Source organism: Motacilla alba, chromosome 13 (genome assembly GCF_015832195.1).
Source record: "Motacilla alba alba isolate MOTALB_02 chromosome 13, Motacilla_alba_V1.0_pri, whole genome shotgun sequence".
Lineage (NCBI taxonomy): Eukaryota > Metazoa > Chordata > Aves > Passeriformes > Motacillidae > Motacilla > Motacilla alba.
The window spans coordinates 12,764,553-12,791,376 of record NC_052028.1 but is presented as its reverse complement, the minus strand read 5'-3'; the positions used below and the strand labels follow the sequence as shown (position 1 = coordinate 12,791,376).

The window sequence follows — 26,824 nt, the reverse complement described above, 5'->3', positions numbered from 1 at the left end:
GAAAAAATAGACAGATCCAAAGATGTCATAGCAGCAATGGTCCTTCAGATGACTGAATATCCCAATAACCTCTGTCAGGCTGATTAACAACATTCTGCTGAGCTCAATGCAGCTGCTACATAGCTTTAGAGAGACAGGCACTTTTCACTTGTAAAACAGAAAATTCCAGCAGAACAAGGTTTTTCTTTTCAATTTATTTTGCAAACCTACCAGTTCATTTTATGAAAGTATGAAATCCTATGTGGTTACATTAAACAGTTACATTACAATCCAGGTAATACAAATAATCACTACAAAGTTAGTTTTAGGTACTCTTGGATAACAAGTAGATTTTATATTTTTTAAAGTAAGTCACAGAGATAGAATAGCCTTCTGATTGTCAGAGACTTTAGTTTAAAGCAAGGAAACCACTGTAGAGTCTCCTCATCCTAGAAAATGTTAAGAGAGAAACACCTTCAATGTTAATGTTCAATTAGATTCATCAAAGACATTAAGTGCACACATCTACTGTCAGGGCAACAAGGATAGTTCACAAGTTGTTTGGAAACTGGTGTCAAATTTCATTCTACGGAAGTCACTTTTACCATTTAACATCACCTTTGTCCTTGCTTTCAGATGCATAAAAATCCTGTAAAATGCACAGAGCTCCAAATCCTCTCTAAGTGAATTCAGTGGGAGTAGGATCAGTTCCTCCATTCAGAGGGTACTCCTGATACACTGAAATCCTAACAAAACAACCTCCTTTCCAGGAATGAAATTCATGCAAGGAACAAAATACTGTAGTAATTCAGGAAAACTCTCAGCTTTGCTATCTAGCAATTGACACTGCAACTGCATTTCTGAGGACCTTTATGCATGGTCACTCTTTCCTCTCAACCAGCAACAGGATGTATGAAGACACCAGAAGAACTTGGAGCTATGTAAATAAAGTATAAAAATCAAAAAAGAGATCAAATCAGTCTCGAAACGACTCTCCTAGGACTCTGCTGCCACTTCTGATGTGACACCTGTCAATCATAACTGCTTCTAAGGAAGCAATGAAATAGTTTAGATTTTGTAGTGGCATCTTGCACTGTGTGTGTATTTAGGGGTAACACATCCATATGTTGCATTTCATGCAACAGTTCCAGAGAAGTAAGGAGAGCTGTTTACAGGGAAATAAGGCAGGTGCAGCTACATTCTGATGGCCTGTGGCACAAAGGAGATTGAAGCAGATCATTCTCTCTTGTAGCCTTCACCCCTTTCAACCAGTGGGTTGCAAACTCTCAAATCTCCCCTCACACATGTGCAACAAACCTGCAGAACCCACTGTAGCACAGAAGTGAAGCCAGCAGCTTCCTTCTTCTAAGAGAAATAGCTATTTATCCTCAGAGTATCTTTTAACACTGATAACCTCAAAAACTTAAAAGAAACCAGACAGGTTACACAAAACTATACAAAATTTTCACCTGGACATAAAGTGCCACCAAACTATGGAAGAAAAAAAAAGAAGTCACTGTTGAGGCAGCTACTTGAAGTATGAACAGAAGGTTTATTCCCCTGAAACAGACAGAGTTTGCTACAGTCTTGGAAACGGCACCAAGCTAGTGGGAATGTTACTGTAATAAAGGCCAGCAATTCCCTTCCTGACTAACACTACTCTTACCTGACAGGCCAAAGGCAACTAGGGTGATTTAACTGGTGGCTGACTGCAGGAATTTCCCCAGAAGGTAGTTTAAAATGGTAATAGATGCTGTCATTCCCCTGTCTCTGATATGGTAACTATAATTCATTCAGCCCCTTCTTTCTGAGCATGTATTACCACAGACAGCCCCACCCTGCTATTACCACTGTGCCTGCTTGTTTTCCACCTCTACTCATGTAAATGTAATGTCAAATCCTCTTAAGAATCCTGAGCAGTGCTCCAGAATCACTTGTTCAACTGACATTTCTGTAATAATAAGGAAAGAAAAAAGAGTTGTGTGAAATTAAATGGCACTCCTGTTGCCAAGCTGTTAAAATTATATGGCAATATGCTTCCAGTAGTTGTAAGAAATTAATATGTGGAGTGCTTACAAGCTTTACATCTACTAAATCTCAACAGGATATAAAATGCTATTTAAGTGATACAAATGTTAAGGAGAAAAAAAAAAAAAAACCAGCACCAAAGAGTGGAAGAAGAAAGTAGATTCCTGTCTGCACTCTGATTCCTAGAGGCTGGATCTCTCCAGCTGAGGAAGCCAGGTGGGAGATCCTTGGTGAAATACTTGTGCACGTATGTCAGCAGCTGCAGCTCCCTTCTGCCACCTCTGCAGCACACGAGGCTGGGCTCTACCAGTGAGTCACTCTCTCCTGCAAACAGAGGCTGGCAAACAGCTCAGCCAGCCCCCACTCTCTCTGCCACTGCCTTCTGACAGGACCAGCCAGAGCAGAGCGACTCAGTGTCACCACTTTTCACCTGCTTTATTATAATGCTGTTCAGGAAGATGTGCCTGAGACACCTGTCTGTAGATGATGAATTAATTTCTTAGTTTTGCCACGATGTGATTACTGTTATCCTTTTCTCACCACAACGTCAAATACAATATAAAGCTTTGGATTTCCTACAGTGAGTGAAATCAGCATAATGGAAAGCCAGGCAGTGCCAGAAGTGCTGTCACTGCTCCATTCTGTGGGACAGGAGCAGGGTAAGGCGCTTTGGCAATCAGCACCAAGTTTAAGCAACAAAGCTTTTAGAATACCCGCAAGTTTCCTGCAGATGCACAGAAAACTTGAGACCTCCTGGTTGTTCTCTAAGCTGCTTTGAAACTACAACAATTCATTTAATCCAGCAGCAGATCCTGGCACTATTCTTTTCTAAGTACAGTACATTTTGATAGCAACACAAGCATGTGACACAAAACAGATTTGTTCAAGCTCACCATGGTTCTGATGGGCTACACGCACCAAGAGGCAACTCAAAAAGAGCACAGAACTCAATTCATCAGGCCAACACCACTGGCTCAAAGGAATTTCAGCTCAACTTTGTGAAGAAAGAAGGAGCTCACAAAGGAAAAGTTCTTATTGCAAGTTGTACTGCTCAGCTTGGTCACTCCTCACACAGATCTGAAGTATCAAAAGCTACCAAGGAGCCAAGGACAAAGAATTCCTGTTTTGTAACTATTTTAAATATAGCAAGCCTGCTTTAGAAAGAAAAGCCCCTGCACAATATTCCAAACGGCCTTTTCTAGCAGACTGGAATTGTTAAATCAACAGACAGAAAATACACACTTCAGACTAGTTGTTGCAATTTGGAAAACTCTTGTGCACATGGGATGAGGCAGCTTGTTTGCAGACCCTTTTCTCACAGTGCCCTTGGATCCCCCGAGCTTCCTTCACCCCTCTGTGGATCACTGGGTTCAGCAGGTGCCTTCCTCAGCAGGCACAGAGTGGCAGCTGCCGTGAGACACGGTGTCCATGCTGGGCCCTTGGCACTGGGGGTGGATGGACACCTGCACGGCGATCTCCTGGCCCTGCTCGCTCAGGGAGCCATCGTCCGAGTCAGCGGCCGGGGAATCGCTGCGCTTCACCTGCGCGCTGCCGGGGAACAGCGCGGCCGGGGCCCCGCACCCGGGGGGCTGCTTGTCCTCCTTGCCCACCTCGTCGGGGTCGTCCACCCGCACGGCCTCGAAGATCTCCTCCATGAAAGCCCTGCAGTTAAGGATCAGAGGCGGGAGGGGAATGCTCCTGGCGAGCTCTTCGATGTACCGAGCAAACTCCATGGTCTTAAACTGAGTGACTTTGGCCAGCTCGAGCGTTTTGGCAGATGTGATGATGGGGATACGCTTGGCTATCTCGAAAGCCTTCTGCAGCTTCTCGGCCCCTTCCGTCCGGAAGAACTCGTTGATGGCCTTCTCCGTTTTGCGGAGGTGGCTGCTCATCATGCACAGGCGGGTGATGTTCAAAATGAGGGTGATGGCAAAGGCAACGAGGCACACAATCATGTAGTAGATGCTCATGTCCCCTGAGGTGAAGATAACCCTCAGGGTGACTGTGTAGTACAAGGTCTCGTTAGGATTAATGCCTGCACACGTGTAACGGCCCCGGTCAGCAAAGCTGACCTTTGTGATGTTGAGGGAATTATCGGCAATCCTCCACCGGTCATCTGCAGAGGGGCAAGAAATAAACAGAGCTCGTGAAACAAAAATCCCAGGGTAAACATCATCAGGAGTCAAAGCTTGGCAGTGAGCAGTCCACTTCTAGCATAGTAACAGTACTCCAAGGACTGAAATGTCCTTTTCATCCCTGTGACACAGAAAGCCATAACCCACTTACACCTCATACTGCTTAATGGTAAATTATTCTGCATGCTTGCTACACTACTTTTACTTCCTCCTCTCATCTGCATTTTCCAGTCTGCTTCTGGTTCTTTCTGATAGGGATCCTAATTCTTAACTAGGGCTTCTCACCCTATGTTAGAAGACTGTCCTCTATAAAGTCTAATTTTCCATACATTCAGAGTCAAAAGTCAAGAGACCCATGAAAAAGATCAGTCTGTAAATGGCTCTGCTGGCAAAAGAACCCAGAATTTTCTTGAGACAGTTTTCTGCTGAGCATGCAGTGCTGACATGCAAAACCCAAGTAAAAGAGAAATCAATACAAGAAGCTTTATACAGCATTTGCTGTGCATTTATAACTTAGGGGGAAAACTGTTTTCATAACTCATTTCTTCTAATTACTCTGCTTTGAACTGTTTTCATAACTTACTCTTCTAATTACTCTACTTTGAACTAATCTCCAGATGGCATTATAACTACAAAAAGGTTACTGAATACTTAAGGCAGAAAGATGGCCTCCAACAAGATCCTATCAATTAGTTCGATGACCTTCATTAATACTAATGGAGAAAAACACATGTATCTCTAAAACATTTTTTTAAATTAAAAACTGCAGGGATGGAACTATAAGAGCCAATGGCTAGGAAAATATATTCCCCTTCAGTTCAAAACGGTTAAATAGCATGAATTCCATCGCTGGCCATTACATATTGTTTTCCTTTTCACAGTCTCACTGGTGCATAAACCAAAAAATAAATGCACTAAGTATGTTTTAAAACATATCCTGTGACAAAATTAAAGCACCAACTGCCAGCTCAAAAGGTTGCAAGTTGTGGAGAACTGTGTTTAATTCATGCATTTAGAAAAATATAATTTCAACCAGAGCAATAATAAATAAACCCATCAGTTAGCATTGGGTAAGATGAAGACTCATTTCTTCTGTATGGAACACTGGGATGACTCTTGAACAACATCACTCTGTGGGGCACCAAAGCAGGATGGAACAGAAGTACTCAGGTGTAATGCCCATGCAACATTTCAGAGGGCAAAGGACTTTGTTTTGCTCTCTCCTTATCTTTCAATTGTAAAAACGGCAGGATAGGAAGAGAAAATTATAATAAAGTCCCAGAGGTTTTCCAATACTGTTTAAAAGGGGAATAATGATGGATAGAAAACAGCAAGAAAACTCACCTTCATCTTTCTGTTCAAGCAGGTGTCCTCTGGAGTTATACCAAAGGATATGTTCATACTGGCTGATGTTCAGTTTACATTCAATTAAAATACTGCTCCCCTCTTTGGCTATGATATCATGGTGTGCTGCAGAACTTATTAAAGCTTGAGACACTGCATGAAGTGATGCATTGAAAGACCTAAAAGCAGCTGTCCTGTTAAAAGCTACATTTTCCACTGTGAATCCAACTGAAAGACCAGCACTAACAGTCAAAATTAACAGGCAATAGCTGAGCTTCATGGAAAGCTAGTGAAAATTCTTCTTTCATTTAATTTGGAGAAATGAGGTCATATGATATTAAGCTGTCTGTATTGCTCTGAGATAGGAGAGGAGCTCTTGATTTGTTCTGTGATGGAAAATGTCTGGGATCCAAATGCACTTTCAAGACCATCAATATTTGAAGTGGAAACTGGAAGTAAAACTGGGAAAAAAAAGCAATAATTTTATTAATGATTGCAAGGTTACCATGTATTCAAATTTAATTTCCAATAAACAGATTTCAAAAATCATAATATAAACTGTCAGCTGTGAGGGTCCAAATCAGAGATTTGCTCAGAACACAGTGATAAAATGAGGGTAAGAAGGCATTAGCACAATGCCTTCTCCAGTCCACTAGATGTTCATCTTCCCAACCAAATAAATAATCTCTGGAACAATAACCATTAAGGGGAAAAAGGTTTTACAAAAAGAACAAATTGTTCAGACTACTCGAAATGCACAATTATCTTTAAAAGTGGGTTCTGCATTTGTTACCAGAGAAAAAGTGCTTTCTTAATAGAGGAAGAAAAGCAAGAAAGAGGATGTAATTTCTGCCTCCCTCTCCACCAATATCAAAGTGCTTTTAAGCCCTGGTTTTCTAAAGCCAGTGTTTCATTTACCACCCAGAGAAAAACCCAAGTACACAAACGCACACCTGATTTTTAGCGTTTACATCTACTTACTTGATTTTAGGGGCACAATTGATATTAGATGTGTAAATATTATATAATATGGTTTAATTACTTGGGAAAAGTCTCCTGGCTGTTATCTACAGCCAGAAGTGGAAGTTACTTTTTGAACAGCAGGATACTGATGTTTACACATATTTCCTTTTTTGCAATATCTCTTGTTGCTGCTGCATTTTTTAAGTCTGCTCCCTGTTATTCTTGTTTCTTTTACAATGAGCTCCTGTCTTTTGCACACAAGCCAGAAAAAAACCAACTCGTAACAAAATGAGATGACACTGATAAGAGACAATCTGTAATCAATTTTCCTGGAAGCCTGATTCAAGAAAATTTCTAATGCAATATGTGTTCTCTGAAGTTATGATTCCATCTAGACAGCTCCAGAGCCTCAAAAAAAACCCAAAAAAACCTACGAAGTACAGAAGCCACAAGCTCAAATATTATCCTAAAAAATATCACACTTCATATGACTGACTGTGTGACTTCAAATTTATCATCTTTTCTTCTACAAATAACAGATGTTTGTGGAAGGGAATTTCATAAATATCACAACAGAAAGGGACCCATTGACTTAATAAATAATGCAGACACTTTTCATCCTTCTAGAATTAGAAGGCTCAATTAACACTATCTAAAACACTTCTGAAAAATAATGTAACATGTATAAACCCAGGTGATTTCTAGTAATTGTCTTTCATCAGAGACAAACTAAGCATATTCAAAAGGGGGAATTCTGCTGATGCTATCCAGACTGGGAATTTTTTTTCAGTGAAAGTTAATTTGTCGAAGGTCAGACCAGATTCCAGACTTGACATCTGATGAGAAATGTGTTATCTGACCCATTTCCATTTCTGTTGCGGCTATTGCCAAAACCAGTTTAACAAAGAAGGCAAAGAAGACAGCTGTGTCCAACTCTCCTTCAAGCTTGACTAACCAACTCACCCACTGAATCCTGCAAGAGCAACTGGAAAACAGGCTCCCTACTTGTTTCTCTGTAAACAGCAATCCCTTCATATGCCTTCTTTTTTTTTCCAATCATTGGCCTCACTCTGTTTTCTATCATGCCTCTCGTCCTTTCATTTAAGATGAGACTATTGCAGAGAACTCAATTATACCATTGTGCTGGAGGAGCTACTTTCCCACAGCTAAACAGTTAAAACCACCACCAAGGCCTCTTTCATTCCTGTTTTTCACTAGCTACACTTTAAGGAAAGCATTACTGAGCCCTGCTGCCTCTGAAGAAGAGCATCCCATCCACAGCAACAGCACAGGTCTGAAAAAAAAAAATACTAGGGCTGCTGTGGATCAGCAACTATTCTTCTGTTTGAGGGAGTGGCTTTAACCTTCCATTTTTAGACCCTTGGTATTTTCAGAGTGTTTCAGAGCCTGCAAAAGGCTGCTGACACTGACCTGCTTGTTTTGGCAACCTTATGCAGAGCCCACAGACAGGCTGTGGTTGGTGGACCACTGACATTTGGGGTTGCTTGAAAGGTCTGTCACAGCTTGTGGTGGCGAGCGAGGTGCTGTGGTCCCAGACCTGCAGCAGACATCACCCTATGACCCAGCTGCCTTCAGATAAAAATGCACCTCTGCATGCATCAGACGACTTCACAGTGCCTGATGCAGTTAAAACTGACCACAGCTCTGCAGCAAACACAAACCCTCATCTTCACCCTTGAATCACAGGCACATTAGAACTTCCAGTCTTCTAAAACAATAACATCCTCAATGATACTTCAGATTTATTAGAGAATAATCCCAGTGCCTCTTGTACTTTGCCTGTGCTATTGTAATTTTAAATTATTAAATTTGAATTGTTAAGGTTTCCAAGCGTCTCTGACGTCTGTTCCTAAATGACATTAGGAATCTCACTCATTTATTTAACACAAGAAATACTCAGCAACATTTTCCCTCATAAGAATAATTATCTTCAGTAATTGCATACGCTCTCCACTATACTTGCACTGAGCCTGCATAATGCATAAACCATTGCTGATGGGTCATTTAATTTTACTATTAAATTCTTCGAGGTCTGATTTATTAGAAATTGTTTGTCTTTTGGAAAAGCCATTATTGCTAAGCAGACAATGATCTCTCACTGCCGAGTGCTGGGAACAATAAAATGATTTGCAAAATCCATATTCTTCATCCACTGCACTTATGCAAAACAGCTGCTAAAGGACCTAAAAAGGATAAAGCCTGATCAGTGCCAACATCACAATTCTTCAACAAAGTGTTAAGCTCAATCAAGATGAAATGTGCCAGAATAGAAACTGGCTATTTTATAACTGAACCTGAAGCTGAACTCAACACATTTAACCTTTATTAAACCATAAGTTGCAACAACAAATAGCAGTGGAAAGATAAAAATCTGTGATGCATGTGCTTGTATGAGTCATCCTTGGCTCCTACCCTGAAGAAGTGTATTTGTGTCTAACTTAGAGCACTCTAAGCAGTCCCACTGAGGTCAGTGGAAGCACTGATAGTACTTAAAACTACACACATTTATATGGCACTGCAAAATTGGGGCCCAAGAGGTTGCAAGTTATATGGTTTTACATTCACTGCTTAGAACATCACTTCATACCTGGAGTAACGTGAGGCAATAAACCGAGACACACCTGACAGAGCATAGGCTGCAGATGTCTTGCAAAAATACCATTTGTAAGCTCCCTCTGACCCTCTGCCAAACCAGGGAGACGCATTTGGCAGAGCCCTGCAGACAGGAACTCTTGGGAAGTCTAAACAAAGCCAGCATGGTCTTGACAAGAGCCATTCCGGGTGCTCCAGCAAGGGAGAGGCTGCAGGGAGGGCTCACCCTCTGCTGGCACCAGCCAAAGCTGGGGAATGGCAGCACCCACGGCCCAAAAACCAACCTAAGGGGCAAATCCACAGCACCCCAGGACCAGCCTCACTGCTGCGTGATGGGATTTGTTGTTTTCCCGCGCACATCCCCTAGCTGCCCGACAGGACATGGTGTTTTGCTGTGCTTATCCCTTGGCTGTCTGTCACAGGCCAACTCACCATGACATGGCATCGGCTGTACACCAAAACAGGTTTTTTTGTCCTGTCAGCTAAAGACGACCAGGCACAAAGTTTCACTGAACATTACCCTGTCCTCACAGCCCCTGCACGCTCCAAGTTCACTCGTGGAAAAGCCCTGGTCCCTGCTGGTGGTGGCAGTGGGACACATGACACACAGCCCAGGGCACCGGGCCACGGAGCGGGTGACGTGAAGGGCTGGTGTCACCGGGGCATGACGTCTCGCCAGAAACACAAACAGAATACTGCGAGCTGGAAAAAAACCCCAAGGATCATCCAGTCCGACTGCTGGCCGTGCTCAGGACACCCCAACAGTCCCACCCCGTGCCGGGCAGCGCCGTCCAAACGCCCCCGGAGCTCGGGCAGCCTCGGGCCGTGCCCATTCCCTGGGGAGCCCGGGCAGTGCCCAGCACCCTCTGGGGGAAAACCTTTCCCTGATCTCCAACCCAAACCTCCCTGGCACAGCTCCCGCCGTTCCCTGGGTGCTGCCACTGTCACACAAAGCAGAGCTCCGAGCTGTCCCTCCGCTGCCCCTCGGGAGGAGCTGCAGACCCCGATGAGCTCTGCCCTCGGTCTCCCGTTCTCCGGCCTGACCAACTGACCTCAGCCGCTGCTCCTGTGGCTTCCCCTCGAGGCCCTCCACCGCTTTCGCTGCCCTCCAAACCTGCCCCTATTTCCACGCCGAAACAGCCAGGCGGGACATGGCCCCGCGTCCTCCCTCTCCGCCGCTGCCCTCCGACCCCGACCTTGCCAGGTGAACCTGGCGGTAGCGCCGCTCTCACCGGGACGAGGGCGCCCGGCCCGGCCTGGCCCGTCCCGCAGCTCCGCCGCCGGCCCCGCCGCCCGGACGCGCTTCCCCGAGCCGAGGCCGCTTCCGGGGCAGCGCCGGGGCCGCTCTGCGCTGGCCTCGCTGCTCTCGGTCCGCCCGGAGCCGCGGGGGCCGCGCCGACCGCCGACGGTGAGGGGCGGCACAGGGGCCGGGGCTCTGCGGGGCACAGCGAGCCCCGCGGGCAGACGGGCGTTGGGGGCCGCTGTGGGGCAGGCGGGACCACGGCGGGGAGGAGTGGGCACCCGGCGGGCTCCTTGTGCGGCAGGAGCCCCACGGCGAGGCTGAGGGAGCCTGGGCTGCCATATGGGGCAGCCCCGTTGGGCGTGATGGGACTTCGGGGGGCTCCCGGGGAGGCGGAGGCACAGGGAGGCCTGCAGGGCTGCGGGGTGGGGAGGGTGCCGGGGGTGACCCGGGGGTCGCGGTAGTCGCTGTGGAGGCTCCCGGCAGATGGGGTGGCGGTCCCCAGCCCGCACCCGGAGCTGTCGCGTTCCTTCGCTTGAGGCCCCTCGATGGCATCAGTGAGCGCCTGGCCGGGGACACAGCAGTGTCACCCCAGTGTGATCCCGGGGACCCTGGGGGTCTCGGCTCGTCCCTGCCTGGCCCTGCAAGTGACTTGAGCCGCAGCTGCTGCCAGAGGAGCCCGGACGGGTGACACGTGGGCCCCGAGAGCAGCGTGACAGCCCCGCTGCCGGCTCCCCGACCCCGGCCCGCGGTGCTGGGGCGGTGCGGTGGCAGCTGGAGCTCGCCGAGCTCCTGGGGGCTGTTCGTGCCCTGCAGGGCTCATCCCCAAGGACAGGAGTGACCCAGTCGCTGCCTCCCTGCCTGCTCAGCTCTCTGACTGCTGTCCCCGTTTGTCTCCTACACCCCTCAAGCCATCCCAGCCATCCCAAGCAATGGCAGTTTTCACTTTTATTTTGGTGGGACGTGTAATGGATTTAATTATCCGAGGCCCTTTTGTACCTTCATTTGTTTTTCAGAGTTAGCAAACTGGTTTATTTTCCTTTGGAGAGGGTGTGTTTGTTAGATAAAGCCACGTGTCCCTGTGGGACTTTAAACTTCCAAGTATGCTATTTTTGAGTCAGACGTAATTTGGTGTACACACATGTGGGTACATGTGGCAACGTTGTCGTGTTTAATTATTTAAAACACCAATGTGATGCTCTTGAACTAATGTCAAAGTGCGAGGGAGTGATTACTTTATTTGTTGTGCTTTCTATGGATGTTTGTAGTCATGTCTGAAGAAGACAGTGGGGAAAATCTGAAAGATGAAACCTCTTACAAAGCTGAAAATGAACAGAAGACAGAGGAACTTGGCTGCTCTGAGAGCAATGAAGGGAGAGAACAAGAGACTGTGCCTGTGACTCGGAAAAGACCTGAACCCAAGCCCCCAAGCCAACCTGCTGCTGCAGAAAAGCCTGCAGGGGAAACCATCAAGGTAAGTTCCTGTTCTTGCTTGGAAAGATGGGACTTCACATTTCATGGCTTTGAGCACAGGAGAACTCCGAGCATAAGCCCCACTCCCTTCTGAAAATTCACATTGCTGTTCTCTGAAATGAAAAAGCTGCACAAAACTCACATGTCACAGACTGCTTGTGTTCCTTTCCTCACCATAATGCCTGCATCAGTCTTCTGTTTTTCTTCATTAAAGGTCTCAGATCCTCCTGCAGTTCAGACAGGGTGGGGCTACTGGGGAAGCTGGGGGAAATCTCTTCTGTCAACTGCGTCTGCTACCGTAGCTACTGTAGGTAAGGCTCTTTCTGGTATTTGATAAATATTTTAATCATGTTTTGTGTCTCAAGCTGGTGCTTTAGAACTTGTTTCTAGAGAAGAGGATTTCATTTATAGCAGCCATTATTGGAAAAATGTCAAGAGAATTGTTCAAGTAATGGGAAAAGCTTGTACCAAAAGGTACAGTCAGATTAAGAAGATATGTACAGGCAGAATTACTTTCAGGTTTTTAAGGCGTTTGTGTAATTTTCACCTGGTATTTTAAACTAGTATTCTGCCACTATTTACAACTTTATTTAAAAGCTAAGATGAAACCTTGGTTCATTACATTGGTAGGTGAGCTGGATAGAAGGAGGTTTTTATGCTGGTTAAACTGTTTAGAACAGAAGGAATCCAGAATAATAAAAAAGAATATGCTGCTCTAATCATGTTTCTGTTCTGATTTCTGTCTTCTCTAGGTCAAGGTATTTCAAATGTCATAGAAAAAGCAGAAACAACCCTTGGCATCCCCAGTCCTAGTGAAATCTCGTCGGAGTCTAAAGATGATGCAAGAGGTCAGTTTTGTACTGCATAAGAACAACCCTGCAATGTTTTCCACAACATAATGAGCCACAAAATAACATCACCTTACTCTGCACCTTGGACCTGGAGACTGATAATAAAATCCTTTAAGTAATACTCTCTTGCTTAGTTCTGTTAGCTCTGAAAAGTAGGGAGGAACATAATCTGAATTGTAGGCTTGCTCCTAGCTGATATTTGGTGTCTGTTGATTTTCTCCACTTTGTGGCTGACAGGATCTTTTTTTTTTTTTTGGAAGTCAGGAAGTTAATTTTCTGCCTTCTAATGCAGGGAGTGAGAATCCTGCTGCCAGCAACGCTGATGCAGCTGATGATGGCAGCTCCTTCCCTATTGCTGGGGCTCTTGAAGTTTTATCAACCATCTCTACTGCTGTCCAGAGCACAGTGAGTGAGTTGGGAATGCAGGAGAAAATGAGTCTAAGGGAGCTTTGGGGTTTTGGCCTTTGATCTGAAACATTGTAAGAAAAAGCTTGATTGTGACATTTGTGGGATGCATGGTGATAAACTCTTCCAGCTTTCAGACAACCATTATCCTGGGCCTTGCTTCTAGCTGGCACCTAATGTGAAAGGTGTTTTGAATTTTGATAGTTCTGTATTGAATGTTGGTACCTAACAAAAAAATCCTAACGGTGGATTGTGCAGAGCCTGCATTTCTGTGCATGTCACCTCTGTACTCTGTCATCTCTGCCTTTCCTTTGGAGTAGTCAGCTAAATGCAGGGTCAGACTCATTGCTGGAGTATTTCCACCAATTTCCACAGAACTAGAGATGAAATCCATTCTCCTCTTCAAAAAACCCTACATGAAACTAGCTCAGTCCGCTTGGAAATCAGCTTGCTCCTGTGACCAGGAGAAATGCACTTCAAAGGAAGCCATTACCCTTAGAAACTGCTTTTGTGATCTGCTGTCTTGTCAATTTGCCTGGGAATCTGAAAGAGCTGCAGATGGAAAGCTGGCTTCTGTTTTTTGCTTTTAAGGCTCGAACAAAAGTTAGCAGTCAAAATCCACAGGTCTGGTGTTTTCTCATTGGAAGGATGAGAACTGAATACTGTGATGTGCTGAGAGCCAGCTTGTTCACAAACTAAAAAAATGTATTTTCCATCAGACTGCTGCAGCTGCCTGGGTGCCGTAATAAGCTGTTGGGTGATAATGTGTTGTGGCTCTTTCCGTGTCCTGCTGCTCTCTTTGTGATGATTAGGGTTGAATTTAGGGTGACAAGGACCAATTTGGCTTTTATGTGAGTGCCCAGCATAAGATTGCTGATAAAACCCTCCCAATTCAATTTCTTCCATTGGGTAATCTTCTCTGAGTTTTATGTGCTGTCTTTATCCAAATCTGATTCCCAGGGTAAAAGTGTTATTAGCGGAGGTCTGGATGCCTTGGAATTCATCGGCAAAAAGACAATGGATGTAATAGCTGAGGGAGACCCTGGATTCAAAAAAACAAAGGGCCTAATAAACAGAACCTCTACGTTATCTCAGGTACAGCACTTCCCTATCAGCAGCTCATTGGTTGCTCTCATCTCTTCTCCTTTCTTTTGTGGTCCTGTCATTAAGCAACTGTTTTTTTGCTATTGAGCCAAAAGCCTTCTCCTCCTCTATTCTCTATCTCCTGGCACTGTCACGAGGCCTCTGCTTTTCTTTTTCAGGTCTTACGAGAAGCAAAAGAGAAAGAAGAGCAGCAGACAGCTACTGAGGTTACCATGGCTACTGAGAAGAAAGCCCATTATGGGTTACTGTTTGATGAGTTTCAGGGTCTTTCGCATCTGGAGGCCTTAGAGATGCTTTCCAGAGAGAGTGAATCAAAGGTAATGGCCTTGAGCATTTTGCTTTCTATTTTGAGTTCAGATGAGCAGGGGAAAAAGATTAGAAATATATGTATATACATGTAAAATCAAGTGCTCAGAACTTGCTGTAAAATGATTACAGAACTTCACTTTGATCCTTGCCTTAGGATCTGGTGTTTACCTTGGGAGCAGTTTGTCCTGTCCTCAGCTCCTAAAGCCATTCCCTTTACCCCAGCCAGTATCAGTTCCTGCAGGTCTCCAACTTCTCACAAGTTACTCTTCTCACACCTGCTGGTTTGCTACCTTGGCCTGCATTTTCTATCCTGTTGGATGCATTTATTGATTCTCTCTTTGGCTGTGCTGCCCTTAACCAGGTGAAAGCAGTTCTGAATGCCCTCTCTGGAGAGAAGCTGGACACACTGAAGGAGGAAATGGAACAACTCAAAGAAGCATTTTCTTTGCCTGAATTCTTTGAAGAAGAAGAGGAAGAAAAGAAGGGTAAGAGAGCCCCAGGTTCTGAGAAGAGAAGCTGGTCTTAGTGCAGACCCAGCCAGCCCTGATCAGTAGCAATGGGCATGATGCCAAATTTAAATTATTCTTTAGCTGGATGTTTAATCCTAAAGCCATCACTGTCCAAGGGCATGACAGGTAGCAACACCCTTCACCTCTGAGAAGCTGTGCAGTAATTCTGTAGCAGGAATGATTTCTTGCCAGAGCAGGGTTAGAGTTGTTTGACTCATGGGCCGTTCATACAACTGACCCTGAGCCAAGATGCTAATTCAGAGAGAAAGTGGGTTTCCTTGACCAGGAGGGGAAAACTGTGAACAGAATTGTCCAACGTGTGGGAGAGCAAAAAGGCTTTTTATTTGTTTTTTAAATGAGAGTTAGCCACAGAGAGCAAAAGATTCAGAGGTACCTTCGCACACAAGAGCCCTGATTCTTGAGAATTACATGGATTTAAATGTAAATTTCTTGCATTGCTTTTACCTAAATGCTCATCAGGGAGGGCTTACACACCTGCACTTGCTATCATTCAACATTTAATGTATCTTTTATATTTGCACGTAATGGATCTCACATCTGCTGTGCCATATATAATAGGAGAACCATAGGCTCTAAGTGATATTTCAGGCTCTCCAAGGTGATGTGCAAGTTAGTGTGTTATAAAAGGCTGCCTGTAAAAAAATAAAAAAATAAAAAAAGGAGTTACCTTAGCTACAAAACCAGAATTGAGAAAGCAGGAACTCACCTTCAGGCACTGATGTCTCCACCTTTGCAGAACTTACCTTAGAAATTGTATTTGAAAAGACTGGGTTTGATGCGTTCTTGCCTGAGGTGATGATTCAAAGAGAAATAAAGGAAACAGTTGACAGACTTGTGCAGAACTAGTTGTGCATTGAAGTGCTGCTTATTCCTGAATCTGTCCTTTGTGTGGGTTCTTTAACCTTTCCTGTCCTTTAGGAGATGAAGAGTTCACAAAAGAAGTAACAGAGTTGTTTTCAGAATTGCACATCTCCTCCACGCCAGACAAAGTGATCACGGTGAGTTGTTTTCCATATTCTAAAAGCTGGAGAGTTTTCTCACAGGAAGGGCTTCTCTGCACCTGCTTTGCTTGTGAAAATATCAAATGCATGAAAACAAGCCATATTTTAGATCTTTTGGGAATGGTAGGCAAAGGAGATAGGCCTTTAACTTTATGGGGCAGAATCATGTGAGCCTTCAGCCACCACAGTGAAAAAACCTACAGTCATTAACTGAAGGCCTGCTCTTGGTACACAGCACTCGTTTTACTATGTTCAGGAGCTGGTGTGAGGAAGATTCATCTTTTTTGCCATCATTTCACTACCCTTCAGATCCACCAAGTGGCAGCAGCATTCTGCAGACATGTTTTTAAAGCACCTCTGGTAAACTCCAGCCCCTGGTGTTAGAGAAACAAATGCCCTCAACTGGATCAGTGCAGCCAAACTTCTGCAAAATCCTGAAGGCACTGGGATCATTTGTCCTGGTTCTTCTCAGAAGCTCAAAAGGAGTTGTAGCTGCTTCTTTCCTCTGGAGAGGGCCAATACTCCATTGTCTTGTGGTGTGCAGGGGGGCTTCATTCCAGTCATTAAATATTATGGCACATCTTGCTCCAGGTGAGGACATCTGCTCATGAGTGGATAGCACAGTTCAACAGGAGTCTTCCTAAAGAGGAAAAAGAAACTGAAGAAAACCAAGAAGTAGAATCCAGAGATGGTGACCGGGATGCTAAGAAATCAGTAGAGGTAACTGGGTAATCAAGGAGAATAATATCTGCCTGCAGAGTGTTTATCTGGCTGCTGAGTTACAGTTGTGACTCACAGGGTTTTGGGTTTCTGTTTCTGTGTGGGTTCTGAGGCCTGAAAGGGCAGTGATAGTATGTTGTGTGATTGACTTGTTTTAAGTAATAAAAGCTGCTAGATTTTGTGTTGTATGCAGAATTTTTGTCACTCTTGCAGGATATTCACGCATTTGCCATAAGAAGCCTGGCAGAACTGACAGCCTGCTCCATTGAAATGTTTCACAAAACTGCAGCTTTGTTTCTCTATGGTCAGAAACAGGAGGTGACAGCCACAGACAGAGCCAAGTCCCTGTCACAGTGAGTGCATCTCAGTAAATGGATAGCATATAATTACTGATTAAACTGTCTTAATAATTCTTTGGAAATCCATGCAATGCAGGGCTCTTGAATTCTGCATAGGGGTTTAAACTTGGGAATTGGGTGAATTTGTGATGGGTGGCATCATTATCTTCCAACAGAACTCAGCTGTCTCTTTCCAGCTTAAAGACATTTCTTGGTAAGAAAGAGGAAATTCTTCTTGAAAGCTTTGTGTAGCCTAGAAGAATATTTGCATTAAGCTTGTGCTAGACAGTAGGCAGGGATTTAAAACATGACAAAACAGGTGCACAAAAGTGATTCCTGATTACCTCTTTGTTAATCATTTAGTATGCTTGGTACATGAGATGGCAAAATGACTGCACAGGAGACACTTGGCATGTGTCTGAAATGTGCAGTACTTTCTAATTCAGAAAATGACACTTGCCTGTAAAAAAAAAGGCAAGTTAGTACTGTTCCTTCTGGAATGGATGTGTGTCCTCTGAGTGCTCTTTAAGATCTTCTGCTTTAATTATTTATTTCCCCATCTTTTCCCTCTATTTTATTTGGGAAACTTCTGAATCTTTGTGCACCATTTATATCAATTTTGGTTTATTTTCACTTGGTAAGCATACAAATACGGCATTTATGTTTTAGAGGAGTACTGAAAGAAACCTAATCTTGAGGACTGTGTTCACTTCACTGTTTTCCTGTTTCCCTGTCTTCTTCCACAGATTGACTATCATGCTGTGTAAAGAACTGTCAGCTTTCTCTAAAGAGTTCACTACATGCTTAACGACTGCAGGGGTAAGAGTTACACCACAGTTCCTAGGAATGAGATGTGCTTATTTGATAACAGCCTTGAGATCTTTGCCAGGAACTGCTTTTTGTGTTTTGCTTTTTTGTTTATGTTTACATATGCAGTTTTTTTATTTGTGAACTGATCTTTTAGGCCAGGGTTCCTCAGACTGTGGCATCTGAGCTTTTCAGAGCCTGGCACAGTGGGGGTAGGAATTGATGCTCACAGTGCTAAGGAGACAGAGGCAAATAAAGTTTGTGAGCCTGTTGTGGATTTTCCAAAGCACTCAGGTGTTCCTGAAGATGGTATCATCATCTCTCCATTCCCTCAGTTGTCTTCATTTGAAGATGTGATGTGTATTCATACCTGACCCGTGCTGGGCACATGCAGGTTACTTTGTTCTTATTTGCATGCTACAAGGCTGCTAAGCTTGTGGCTTAGCTTTCCTCTAGGTAAGGGAGCAGTGGTGGTTTTAAACTTACTGAGGGTTTAGCTTTATCTTGCTTGAAGAAATGTGATCAAATTTTCAATCAGGATAATATATGTCTGATCTCTGCAGGTCAAAGAGAAAGCAGATGTGCTTAATCCCTTAATCACTGGAGTGTTTTTGGAGGTCAGTTATGCTAACGTTAAAACTTTAAGCTAATACTTTAAAAATAGATGTGCTGGTTCTTCCTACTTTAGGATCCTTATGCATGCCAAGTTCTCTAACCCATGGTCTAAAATTGTGCTTACCTGTCTAATAACTTGCAAGTTTTGATAAATGTCTGTAGATTTGCACAGGAGATGAGTTACTTAGTGAGGAGTGAGTGTCAGCTCACAGTTATGATGGGTCAGGAGACACACATTAAATTCAGCAGTCTGGATTTTTAGAATTTAAATGTTCAAAGCCAAATCTTAGACAGGTTCAGAAATTAGCATACAGGAGTCCTAACACTTCCTTACTGTTAAGTTGGTTCTCAAGCTTTCAGAGCCTTGAGGTGTGGTAGGAAGAGGGTGTTTTATGTTCATGTGTTTTTCCTTCCTGCCACAGCATGCTATGCTTCACTTAGAAATAAACATTTCTCTTACTGAGAACAGTATCCTGCATTTGGATTGGAACTGATCTTGTTTGGCAGTCTTTAAGCCATTTGCTTTTTTTTTGCCTACTGGCATAAAGCCCCTCAAAAACTTGACATAAAATTGATTTCTAGAATGAAGCCTTTAAAATCCAGCAAGTACTAGGCTTCGGTTTTTTCTGTGCAATAATCAATGCTCTTTGAAATGAGTATGTGGTGAGTAAAGCTGATTGGTAGCATGGCTATTCATGTGTGTATTTTGGTTTTTTTTTTCCACAGGCTTCAAACAGTGCTTCCTATATCCAAGATGCCTTCCAGCTCTTGCTGCCTGTACTGCAGATCTCTCTTATTGAGGCTAGAACGGAACTATCGCAGTAATAAAAATCCTTCTAATTAAGAACTTTTTGACCTTCCCAGTTCGTAGTTTCCATGCTGGAGAATGATGTAATGGCTCTTATTAAAGGGAAAAAGATGAACTCTGCTCACTGCTGCTGCAAGAATGGTGATTAAGTGCAGTCTGGCAATGACAGCTCTTACAGCACACTGAGAGATGTGATTAGCATAGTCCAGGCTGGTGGACAACGTGACAGACTTAAAGTGCAGATTGCTTCTCTGTTTCATGGACTGTCTGTGTCTTTTCACTGAAATCTCTCTGCTGTATGTGTTAACAAGCTCTTTGTGTTCACAGTCCAGAGAGCTTCTCCAGCGCTGAAGAGAAGAGTAGCAGCTGGCTAGTTAGTTAGCTAAAATCATGGTGTGATTTTTAAGTCAGACATAATTGGGTTCCTGATAGCTCTGCATTCCTGTTGAAGGGAATATTAGATAGGAGGTGCAAGAAGAGGCAAATTTTTGTCATTATGAACCTTGCAGTTCCTAGACTGGGCAGAATAGAGCAGAGAGAATTCCTGATCAAGCTGTTGCTGAAGAGAAGCTCAGCTTCCTGAAGATGTCTGTACTGACTCAGGGATGTGGGACAGGGACTCTCACCAGGGGGCTGTTTCTCATTCTCTCATGCTGTGCTTGCTTCAGCACGAGCTGGGAAAATGCTGATCTGGCCCTGAGAATGCAGGTACTTGGCTTTATAGCAATAAATGAGGACTGACTAAAAGGGATTGATTCGTGTTTAGGCGCTTCAATGAGAGAATTCAGCAGGAGGATTCCCATTTTTCAGTGCAGCTTGACATGTCAGCCACAGACTGTTCACGGACTCACATACTGCTTGTCTTCTCTTTCTGTGGAAAAACACTATAATGCAATGCTCCTTCTTGGAAAGTATCTATTAAAGCGGGGAGAGAGGCAGCAATTTGGTTCTATTAGTAGGAGTCCTAATTTGCCTCAGAAGCTGCTCCATGCATGGTATCTGTTTCTTTGTGCTGTGCAAGTTCCCTGCTTTGTTCCTTTATCTTTTGAGCCTGCCCATGGGGAGGCAGCAGCCTCTGTTGGAATCACAAGAGCAGAAATGCACAGCTAAAATGGAATTTCAAGAAGTCCATAATAGCTAATCAGAGGTGACTGAGTGTCACACCTGCCTCTGCACTTGCTCATTGGTAACAATGATGCTCAAATCCCCTTTTGAAAATCCTCTGGGTTTTAGCAGGTCTTGCACATCTCTGCTATACTGAAGGCTTAGAACATTCCTCTGCTCTAGTTGTGCAGTAGAGAAGTGTTTTTTTGTATTAGAATACCTTTTGGCTAATGCTTTGATTTTTATATATATATGGAAAAAAACCTGCCTTAGTCATGGTTAGACTGATCAGATCTCAAAACAGAAAGCTTTTTCTGGCATCTTAAAACTGGACTTGAAAGGAGTGTGTCCGGGGTAAAAAAATCTGCACTACAATAAAATCTGTATTTTTTTCTTCTTTTGGTTGATAGCATTATTAAATAAAGGATTTGTTTTGACAACTGTTTCAGTTAAAAGCTATCAAGGTAGCAGTGTGCACAAATGAAATAAAAGGGGTGTTTTCTCAGCCCTGATTGTGGTTTTTGGGGCAGAGCTGGGTGCAGCTCTGGGGCCAGGACAGCTGGGATTTTTCTCATGGCAGGAAACAGTGCTCTGAACCCAGGCTGGGGAGTGAGAGCTCCCACAGATGAGCTCTCAGTGCCTGTGTCAGTGCAAAAAGGCAGCTTTGCTCCTGCCAGAAAGCCAAAATGTACAGGAATGTCAGAAGAGAAGAAATAAAAGTAATGGAGTTTTATGAAGCAGCAGCTGCTTTTTTGCAGATAAATTTTACTGACCTGCAGTGCTTTAGTGTAGAGTAGTTTAATAATTAAAGGAAATGAGGTGATTTTTTTTAACATGCAGACAGTAATTCCTTCAGTCATGTGCCACCTGGATTTCTTTATAGCAGCCAATAATCAAACGTGCACCAGCTTCATTTGTGTGCCCATGCAGGGGCTGCAATAGACAGACAACAAAAACACTTCCATGGTTGCTGAAATCTTTCTACCCTAAGGATTCATCAGAATTCAGCATCCAACTGTCTGGAGGTCTTCCTGCTTGGCCTTGCCTTCTGTGTGAACCTAATGAGAGCTGACAGTAATTTGAACACTTCTGGTAGTGTTTGGGGAGGTGAGAGGTGGCTGAGAATAGATAAGAGTCAGCTAAGATGCTGGCAGTGACTTGGAGGGGAAGAAAAAAAAGCCTTCCACAATTGTTTTCTTTCCTTGGGAGTGATTCTGTTAGTTGCAGCTGTAAAAGCTGCTTCCTGGCAGCTGCTGTGGAAAGGTTTAAAACATAAAAAAGGCTTGGGCTTCCCAACGGGCTTTGGGATGTGCTCCCAGGCTTTGCCAAGCACCTTCCCAGGGCCTCCATTTCCATTATTAAAACACTAATGGTCAGTAGCAGCAGAACCCCTGGCAGGATGAGCAGTTGTCCTGGTTTGGAAGGAGCAGCAGCTATGCTGCCACTGGTGGCCCTGACTAAAGGGACAACTGTCCCAGGTCACCCACAGCACAAATTAAAGGGTCTGACTCAGAGGCAGGAATGGGGGAGCTCGTGGCAGGAGGAGGAGGGCCCTGGCATTTCCTTCTCAGGTGTGTTCATTGAATCCAAAATAAAGAGTGGTCTGTGATGATGTGACCTAAGCAGAGATGGGTGTTCTGTAGTCCAAGGCTCCTTGGCACAGGAACAGAGGACAAAAGTGGCCTGTATATGCTAGTCCATGTTTTCTGGGAGTCTCCTGTGACAGCAGCTCGAGGTTACCATGCACTGGTGCTCTGGGTGCTGGCTAGCAGGTTGCTTTCCCTCCTTCAAGAGCAGCTTTGTGCCCACTGCAGGGTGAGACCAGAGCACTTGTGGGGCTGGGACCTAGAAGAGTCCCTGGCTGCCACTCTGCTGTCCTGCTGCAGGGACATGCTGGTGGCTGCAGCCTGGCCTGCTGGTCGGGATGGTCCTGGTTCCGTGGGTGTCCCTCTGTGTCCCCGTGTCCAGAGAGCAGTGGCAGGGCTGTCCCCTGGGCTGTTCTCACTGGAGGATGCTGGAGGCATCAGAGACTGAGAGCCCAGCTGGGGCTGGCAGGGAGGGAGCAATGTGGTCACCAGTTAAAAATAAGTTTGAATTTGGTATTTGTGGGGGAGGATCCTCCTAAGGTGGCAGGAGCTGCTCAGAGGTGTGGGTCAGATGCCTGTGCTGGTCCCAACACCAAACAGATCCCAACTCCCTGGATCTGTTTTCAGGGTGCTCCATGTGCCCATCTCCATCATCTCAAATTCCCTGGCTGCACCGACCTGGCAGCCGTGCCATGCTGGCACAGATGGGATTGCTGCCAGTGTTTATCCCAAGAGCAAGTGCTGGCAGCAGGAGCTCCCTGAGTGATTTGGGTGTGAGCTGAAGCGTCTCTTTAAGAGACCAGAGCTGATTGTAAGCTGGGCAGTGACAGAGACTCTGCCACCAGCTTGGCTGAGCTGCTCCAGGGTTTATCTGCCCTGGATATTAAAACCCATCCCTCATTTCTGACCTAAACCTGCCAATGGGACCCTTGCTCTGGGTTTGGGGCCAGTGCAAGCTGTGGTGGAGCAGGTCTGGGGCAGAAATAGCCAGGTTTTTGGGACAAGTGACTCCTGCAGAGCTGCTTGCTCCCTGCATGGATTACCCGGAGTTAGGTTCACTGTGTTGGAGGGGGCTCCAAACACCCTGCAATTACTGTAAATGAAAGTCAAATGATTGTGGGAGCAACTTTGTTGTAGAGTTGAAGGCATTAAATGGGACAAATCTTACGGGAGAGCTAATTCCTTTTATTAGGTGGGGAAAACAAATTAGCTGGGTACACAAGCCCTTTCTGACACTATTGTTACTGTTATTATCCCTTACTGGTGCTGTCAGAAATGAGGGCATTGCATTAGAGGGAAGGCACATTATGCAAGTGTTTGGACGTGCTGGTAACTGCTCTCTGCTGACAGGTATTTACTTAATGATATGTTGGAGTGAAAGCCAGCAGCAAGGACAAGCATTGGAGGGAGCTGGGAGTGCTGAGTCCAGCCTTGCCTGGACCTCCTGGAGCTGCCTGACACCTCCCACCCACAGTAGGCATCCCCCAAAGCCCCTTTTCTGTCCTTCCAGCAGGTTCCTGACCATTGCACATTCCCAGACTGCATCCCCAGTGCTCTCCCTGCACCCAGGCCTGGTTCCCATGGATGTCTGCAGCCTTCAGAGCTGCCCTGACTTGCTTGCAAAAGGTCCTTGTGCTCCTGCCTGTGCTGGAGGCAATGCCTGCTGTGGGTCTCAGTGGGACAGGTCACGTTTCCGGTGTCATGTGCTGTCCATGACGGATGGCAGAGCCAGTTTTTCTGCTCCAAAAGTGGGACTGGGGAGGAGACCGCAACACTCAAATACCCGGAGCCCTGGCTCCTGCCAGCCAGGCGTTGAGGAGATCACTTCTTTTTCAGCTCCAGGTAAGGCCCTTCCCTTTCTGCCTTATGCCATCCAGGGAATCGACAGACTCACCTGTGTATTTTACAGGCTGGGGAAGCAGAGCAGGGCAGCGGGGTGAATGAGGGTGCAGCAGGAGCATCCCTGGGGCAGCTCGTGCTCCGTGTGGTCTTGGGGATGGCAATGGGGGCCTGAGCTTTGTGGGAAGGACTTGGGTCCCCTGGCTGAGATGGGAGTGGGCTCACTGTGAGCTGGTTGTGCCTGGGGGGGTAAGGCCACCCAGGCTTCCTCTAGCAGGGTGTGAATACACAGGTTTGCTCTGTTAGCCAGAGGTCTGATCCTGCTGCACCTCATGCCCAGCTTGGCTGTGGACAATTGCAGCTGCTCCGTGGGGACCATCAGCTGCTCTCTGGGTTTTGTCTGCCTGGGCTTTAGGAAACCAGCTCATCTGGGGCAGGCAAACCTGCCTGCATGAAATGTGAGGCTCCAGAGGAACAGGCAAAACCAGATCTGCTGGTCTGGGGTGGGATGGAAGGGGAAAAAGCTGAGCGTTGGCAGCCATCAGAAGCCAGCACAGGGTGCTGGGTGGCACCCTCAGACAGGGCTTGCAGAGCCCACCCCATCTCTTGGAAAGCAGCAGGGTTGGTCCCCAGGGACCGAGGTAGAAGTGCAGGGGGGGATTAAAGGGGTTTAATCCCCCCACAGAGGCATTTCTTGGCATGTGCTGGGGTGGAGTCATCCCTTCCCAGCCCTGGATGCTGCACTTGGGTCTGGTTGAACATCTCCTAGTGCAAAGCTCGATGTCCACCTCTGTGCCTTCCCTGTCTGTACCCATCTGTAGCCTGTGCCTTCCCTAACTGCTCCCCTCTGGCAGTGAAGGCACAAGGCAGGGGAATCCTCATGGATTTGGGGCTGGGCACACCATGAGAGCCATGGGGCAGCTTTGGTGAGCAGCACCTGGGGCCAGAGCATCATCTGCACCTTCTCCTATCCCTTCCCAGGGCTGCCTTTTCTTTTGTTAATGTTTGATTATTTTTAATGATTTCAGATTAAAATGTGATTATTTTCAATTAGTAGTTGCACTTCTTAATTACGGAGATGAATTAGATTGCTGTTCATTATTAATTAGATTTTAACTTTGCACTGATTGCATCTTCTATCAGTCACTTCCCACACTCCTTTCCTTCCCATCCAGACTCCCTCTCCCCCTGTGCCACCCCAAACCCCACTGCTTCCTGCTCCCCTGCAGCATCCTGGGGATTAAAAACCTGCCTAGAAAATACAAATCAATGTTGTCGGCTCAGAGGCTGCAACTGGCTCCTTCAAAAGGGCCAATAACACCAACCAGATGATGTCATTTTGTGGATAAAAACCATTAAAAGGAAGCATTAATATTCTGCCTCCCTCCAACACTGGCTGGAAAAGAAACTATTTCCTAATTACCTGCTGCCACAGGGGTGGATCTGCTCTTTCCAGTGAGCAGAAGGGACCTGATCCCCTCATCCCTGCTACCCTGTTCGTGTATGAAAGGGAGGGTTTGACCTGCCCAGGCAATTTCTTAGGCTTTGTTTGAGCCTCCTATTTTTAAAGCAAGCTGTTTCCTTTCTTTTCTTTTCATCTGTCACCTTTCAGGCACCTAATCAATGCTTGGGAGTTTTCTTATCCTTGCTCTTGGCTTCTCTGCATGCTGCTGTCTCCATCTCCCTCTCTGCCATCACCCTGTCGCTCAGGGAAGGTGTCCTTTCTGTTGGGGATTCCTAGGAGCCCCCAAACCCTCTCTTTATTGCTTCTTCTTCATTTAATTTGAAATACTTCTGTAATTTGCACCTGCTTATGGTGGGAGGTTAAGATATCTCCCTGCACATTTGCCCTGAGATTTCTCTGCCTCCATCCCTCTCCACTTGCTGCTTTCCTGGGCAGAGGGGGCTGCCTGGGTGGGCACAAGTTCCGGTCCTTTTGTTTTTTGTGTCATCCACAGATTGTCCCTGGTGTTTTGGGGGGGGGTCTCTGTAAAAACTGAATGTTCCAGGGAGGTGTTTTCATCCCTGAAAAACTCACCTTCCTCCGCTCTCTTGTTGCTCCTTCAGGTCCTCTCTGTTCCGTGGGTGTGACCGTCTCGTGCCCCAGAGCTCTTTGGCTTTGGTGAAATGTCGACAATCCTGAAATGTGAGTGTTTGGTGTGGGCCAGGGGCAGCTGCAGGGTTTGTGTGTGCTGGGTGCTGCACGCTGGCAATGAACCTTCCTCTGTGCCCTGCTCTAGGGTTTGGAAGGGAAGATAAGGAAAAAGAGGAGGACAAAAGAGAGAAGGAAGAAAAGGAGAAGGAAAAGACTGAGGGAGAAAAAGAGAAGGAGAAGCAGAAGAGGAGGAAAAAGGAAGAAGACAAGGTAGGGGAATGATGGAGTTTTCTGCAGAACCATGTACATCCTGGTTGTAAAGGGAAGCCACGTCTGACCCATGGCAAACCCACACCTATAGTAGATGAAGCTATGTTGCTCACAGCCTACAAATCACAGTGTCCATGGCTTTTCCACTGAGACAAAGCTGTCTCTTTGTTCCCAGCATTCCTAGTTAGATCTCCCTCCTTTTTCTCTCCAGATGGGATGCTGGTGTGGACAGCGATGCTGCCTGCACTGCACACACCCTGAAATCCTTGCTCTTGGCTCTGGAGAGCTCTGTGGTGCCATGGTCACACGTGGTTCCCCAGCAGCACCAGTGGTGCCAAGCCTGGCTCTAGATACCCACAGGACCAGGAATCTCTCTGACTCCTGACTCTGAACTGCCAGGGTTCCCAGTGATGCTTTTCCCTCTCTCTTTACCCCAGCAGGGAGATGGGGAAGAGGACAGGAGCAGCAGCAGCTCTGACAGTGACTCGGAGGAGGTAACCTCACCCCAGCCCTGGGGGCTTTGCACCTACAAACCCCAGTGTGGATGCTACCAAATACCTGGGATGGGACACTCAGCACTCCTCTCACATACTGTCCCTTTTATTTCTGCCCCAGGACCAAGGCATTGCCAAGGATGATGAGAAGGAAGACAAGGATTAGTCTTTCT

The 26,824-nt window shown here is 45.7% G+C and overlaps 2 protein-coding genes across 6 annotated transcripts; one reads left to right on the top strand and one right to left on the bottom strand.

Moving 5' to 3' along the window:
• Nucleotides 1-179: 179 nt before the first annotated feature.
• MFAP3 (microfibril associated protein 3) lies at nucleotides 180-10,429 on the bottom strand. Of its 4 annotated transcripts, none has more exons than XM_038150212.1 (3): nucleotides 10,295-10,429; nucleotides 5,487-5,947; nucleotides 180-4,123 (listed from the first exon to the last, which is right to left on the bottom strand). In XM_038150212.1, the coding sequence occupies exons 2-3, from the start codon at nucleotides 5,764-5,766 to the stop codon at nucleotides 3,378-3,380; spliced, it is 1,026 nt and encodes a 341-aa protein (XP_038006140.1). In that variant the 5' UTR covers nucleotides 5,767-5,947; nucleotides 10,295-10,429; the 3' UTR covers nucleotides 180-3,377. The 4 variants fall into 4 exon arrangements, with proteins under 4 accessions (XP_038006140.1, XP_038006141.1, XP_038006138.1 ...); XM_038150213.1 differs by having other exon boundaries at nucleotides 10,259-10,379; XM_038150210.1 differs by lacking the exon at nucleotides 10,295-10,429 and adding an exon at nucleotides 10,115-10,253.
• Nucleotides 10,338-25,933, top strand: FAM114A2 (family with sequence similarity 114 member A2). 2 transcript variants are annotated; one of them, XM_038150209.1, is made up of 16 exons: nucleotides 10,338-10,470; nucleotides 11,571-11,776; nucleotides 11,990-12,086; nucleotides 12,528-12,623; nucleotides 12,919-13,031; nucleotides 13,992-14,126; nucleotides 14,294-14,452; nucleotides 14,806-14,929; nucleotides 15,893-15,972; nucleotides 16,567-16,695; nucleotides 16,909-17,048; nucleotides 17,780-17,852; nucleotides 18,404-18,457; nucleotides 19,182-19,276; nucleotides 23,464-23,795; nucleotides 25,860-25,933. In XM_038150209.1, exons 2-16 carry the CDS (start codon nucleotides 11,573-11,575, stop codon nucleotides 25,916-25,918), a joined length of 1,890 nt encoding a protein of 629 aa, XP_038006137.1. In that variant the 5' UTR covers nucleotides 10,338-10,470; nucleotides 11,571-11,572; the 3' UTR covers nucleotides 25,919-25,933. The 2 variants fall into 2 exon arrangements, with proteins under 2 accessions (XP_038006137.1, XP_038006136.1); XM_038150208.1 differs by lacking the exons at nucleotides 23,464-23,795; nucleotides 25,860-25,933 and having other exon boundaries at nucleotides 19,182-20,804.
• Nucleotides 25,934-26,824: the final 891 nt, after the last annotated feature.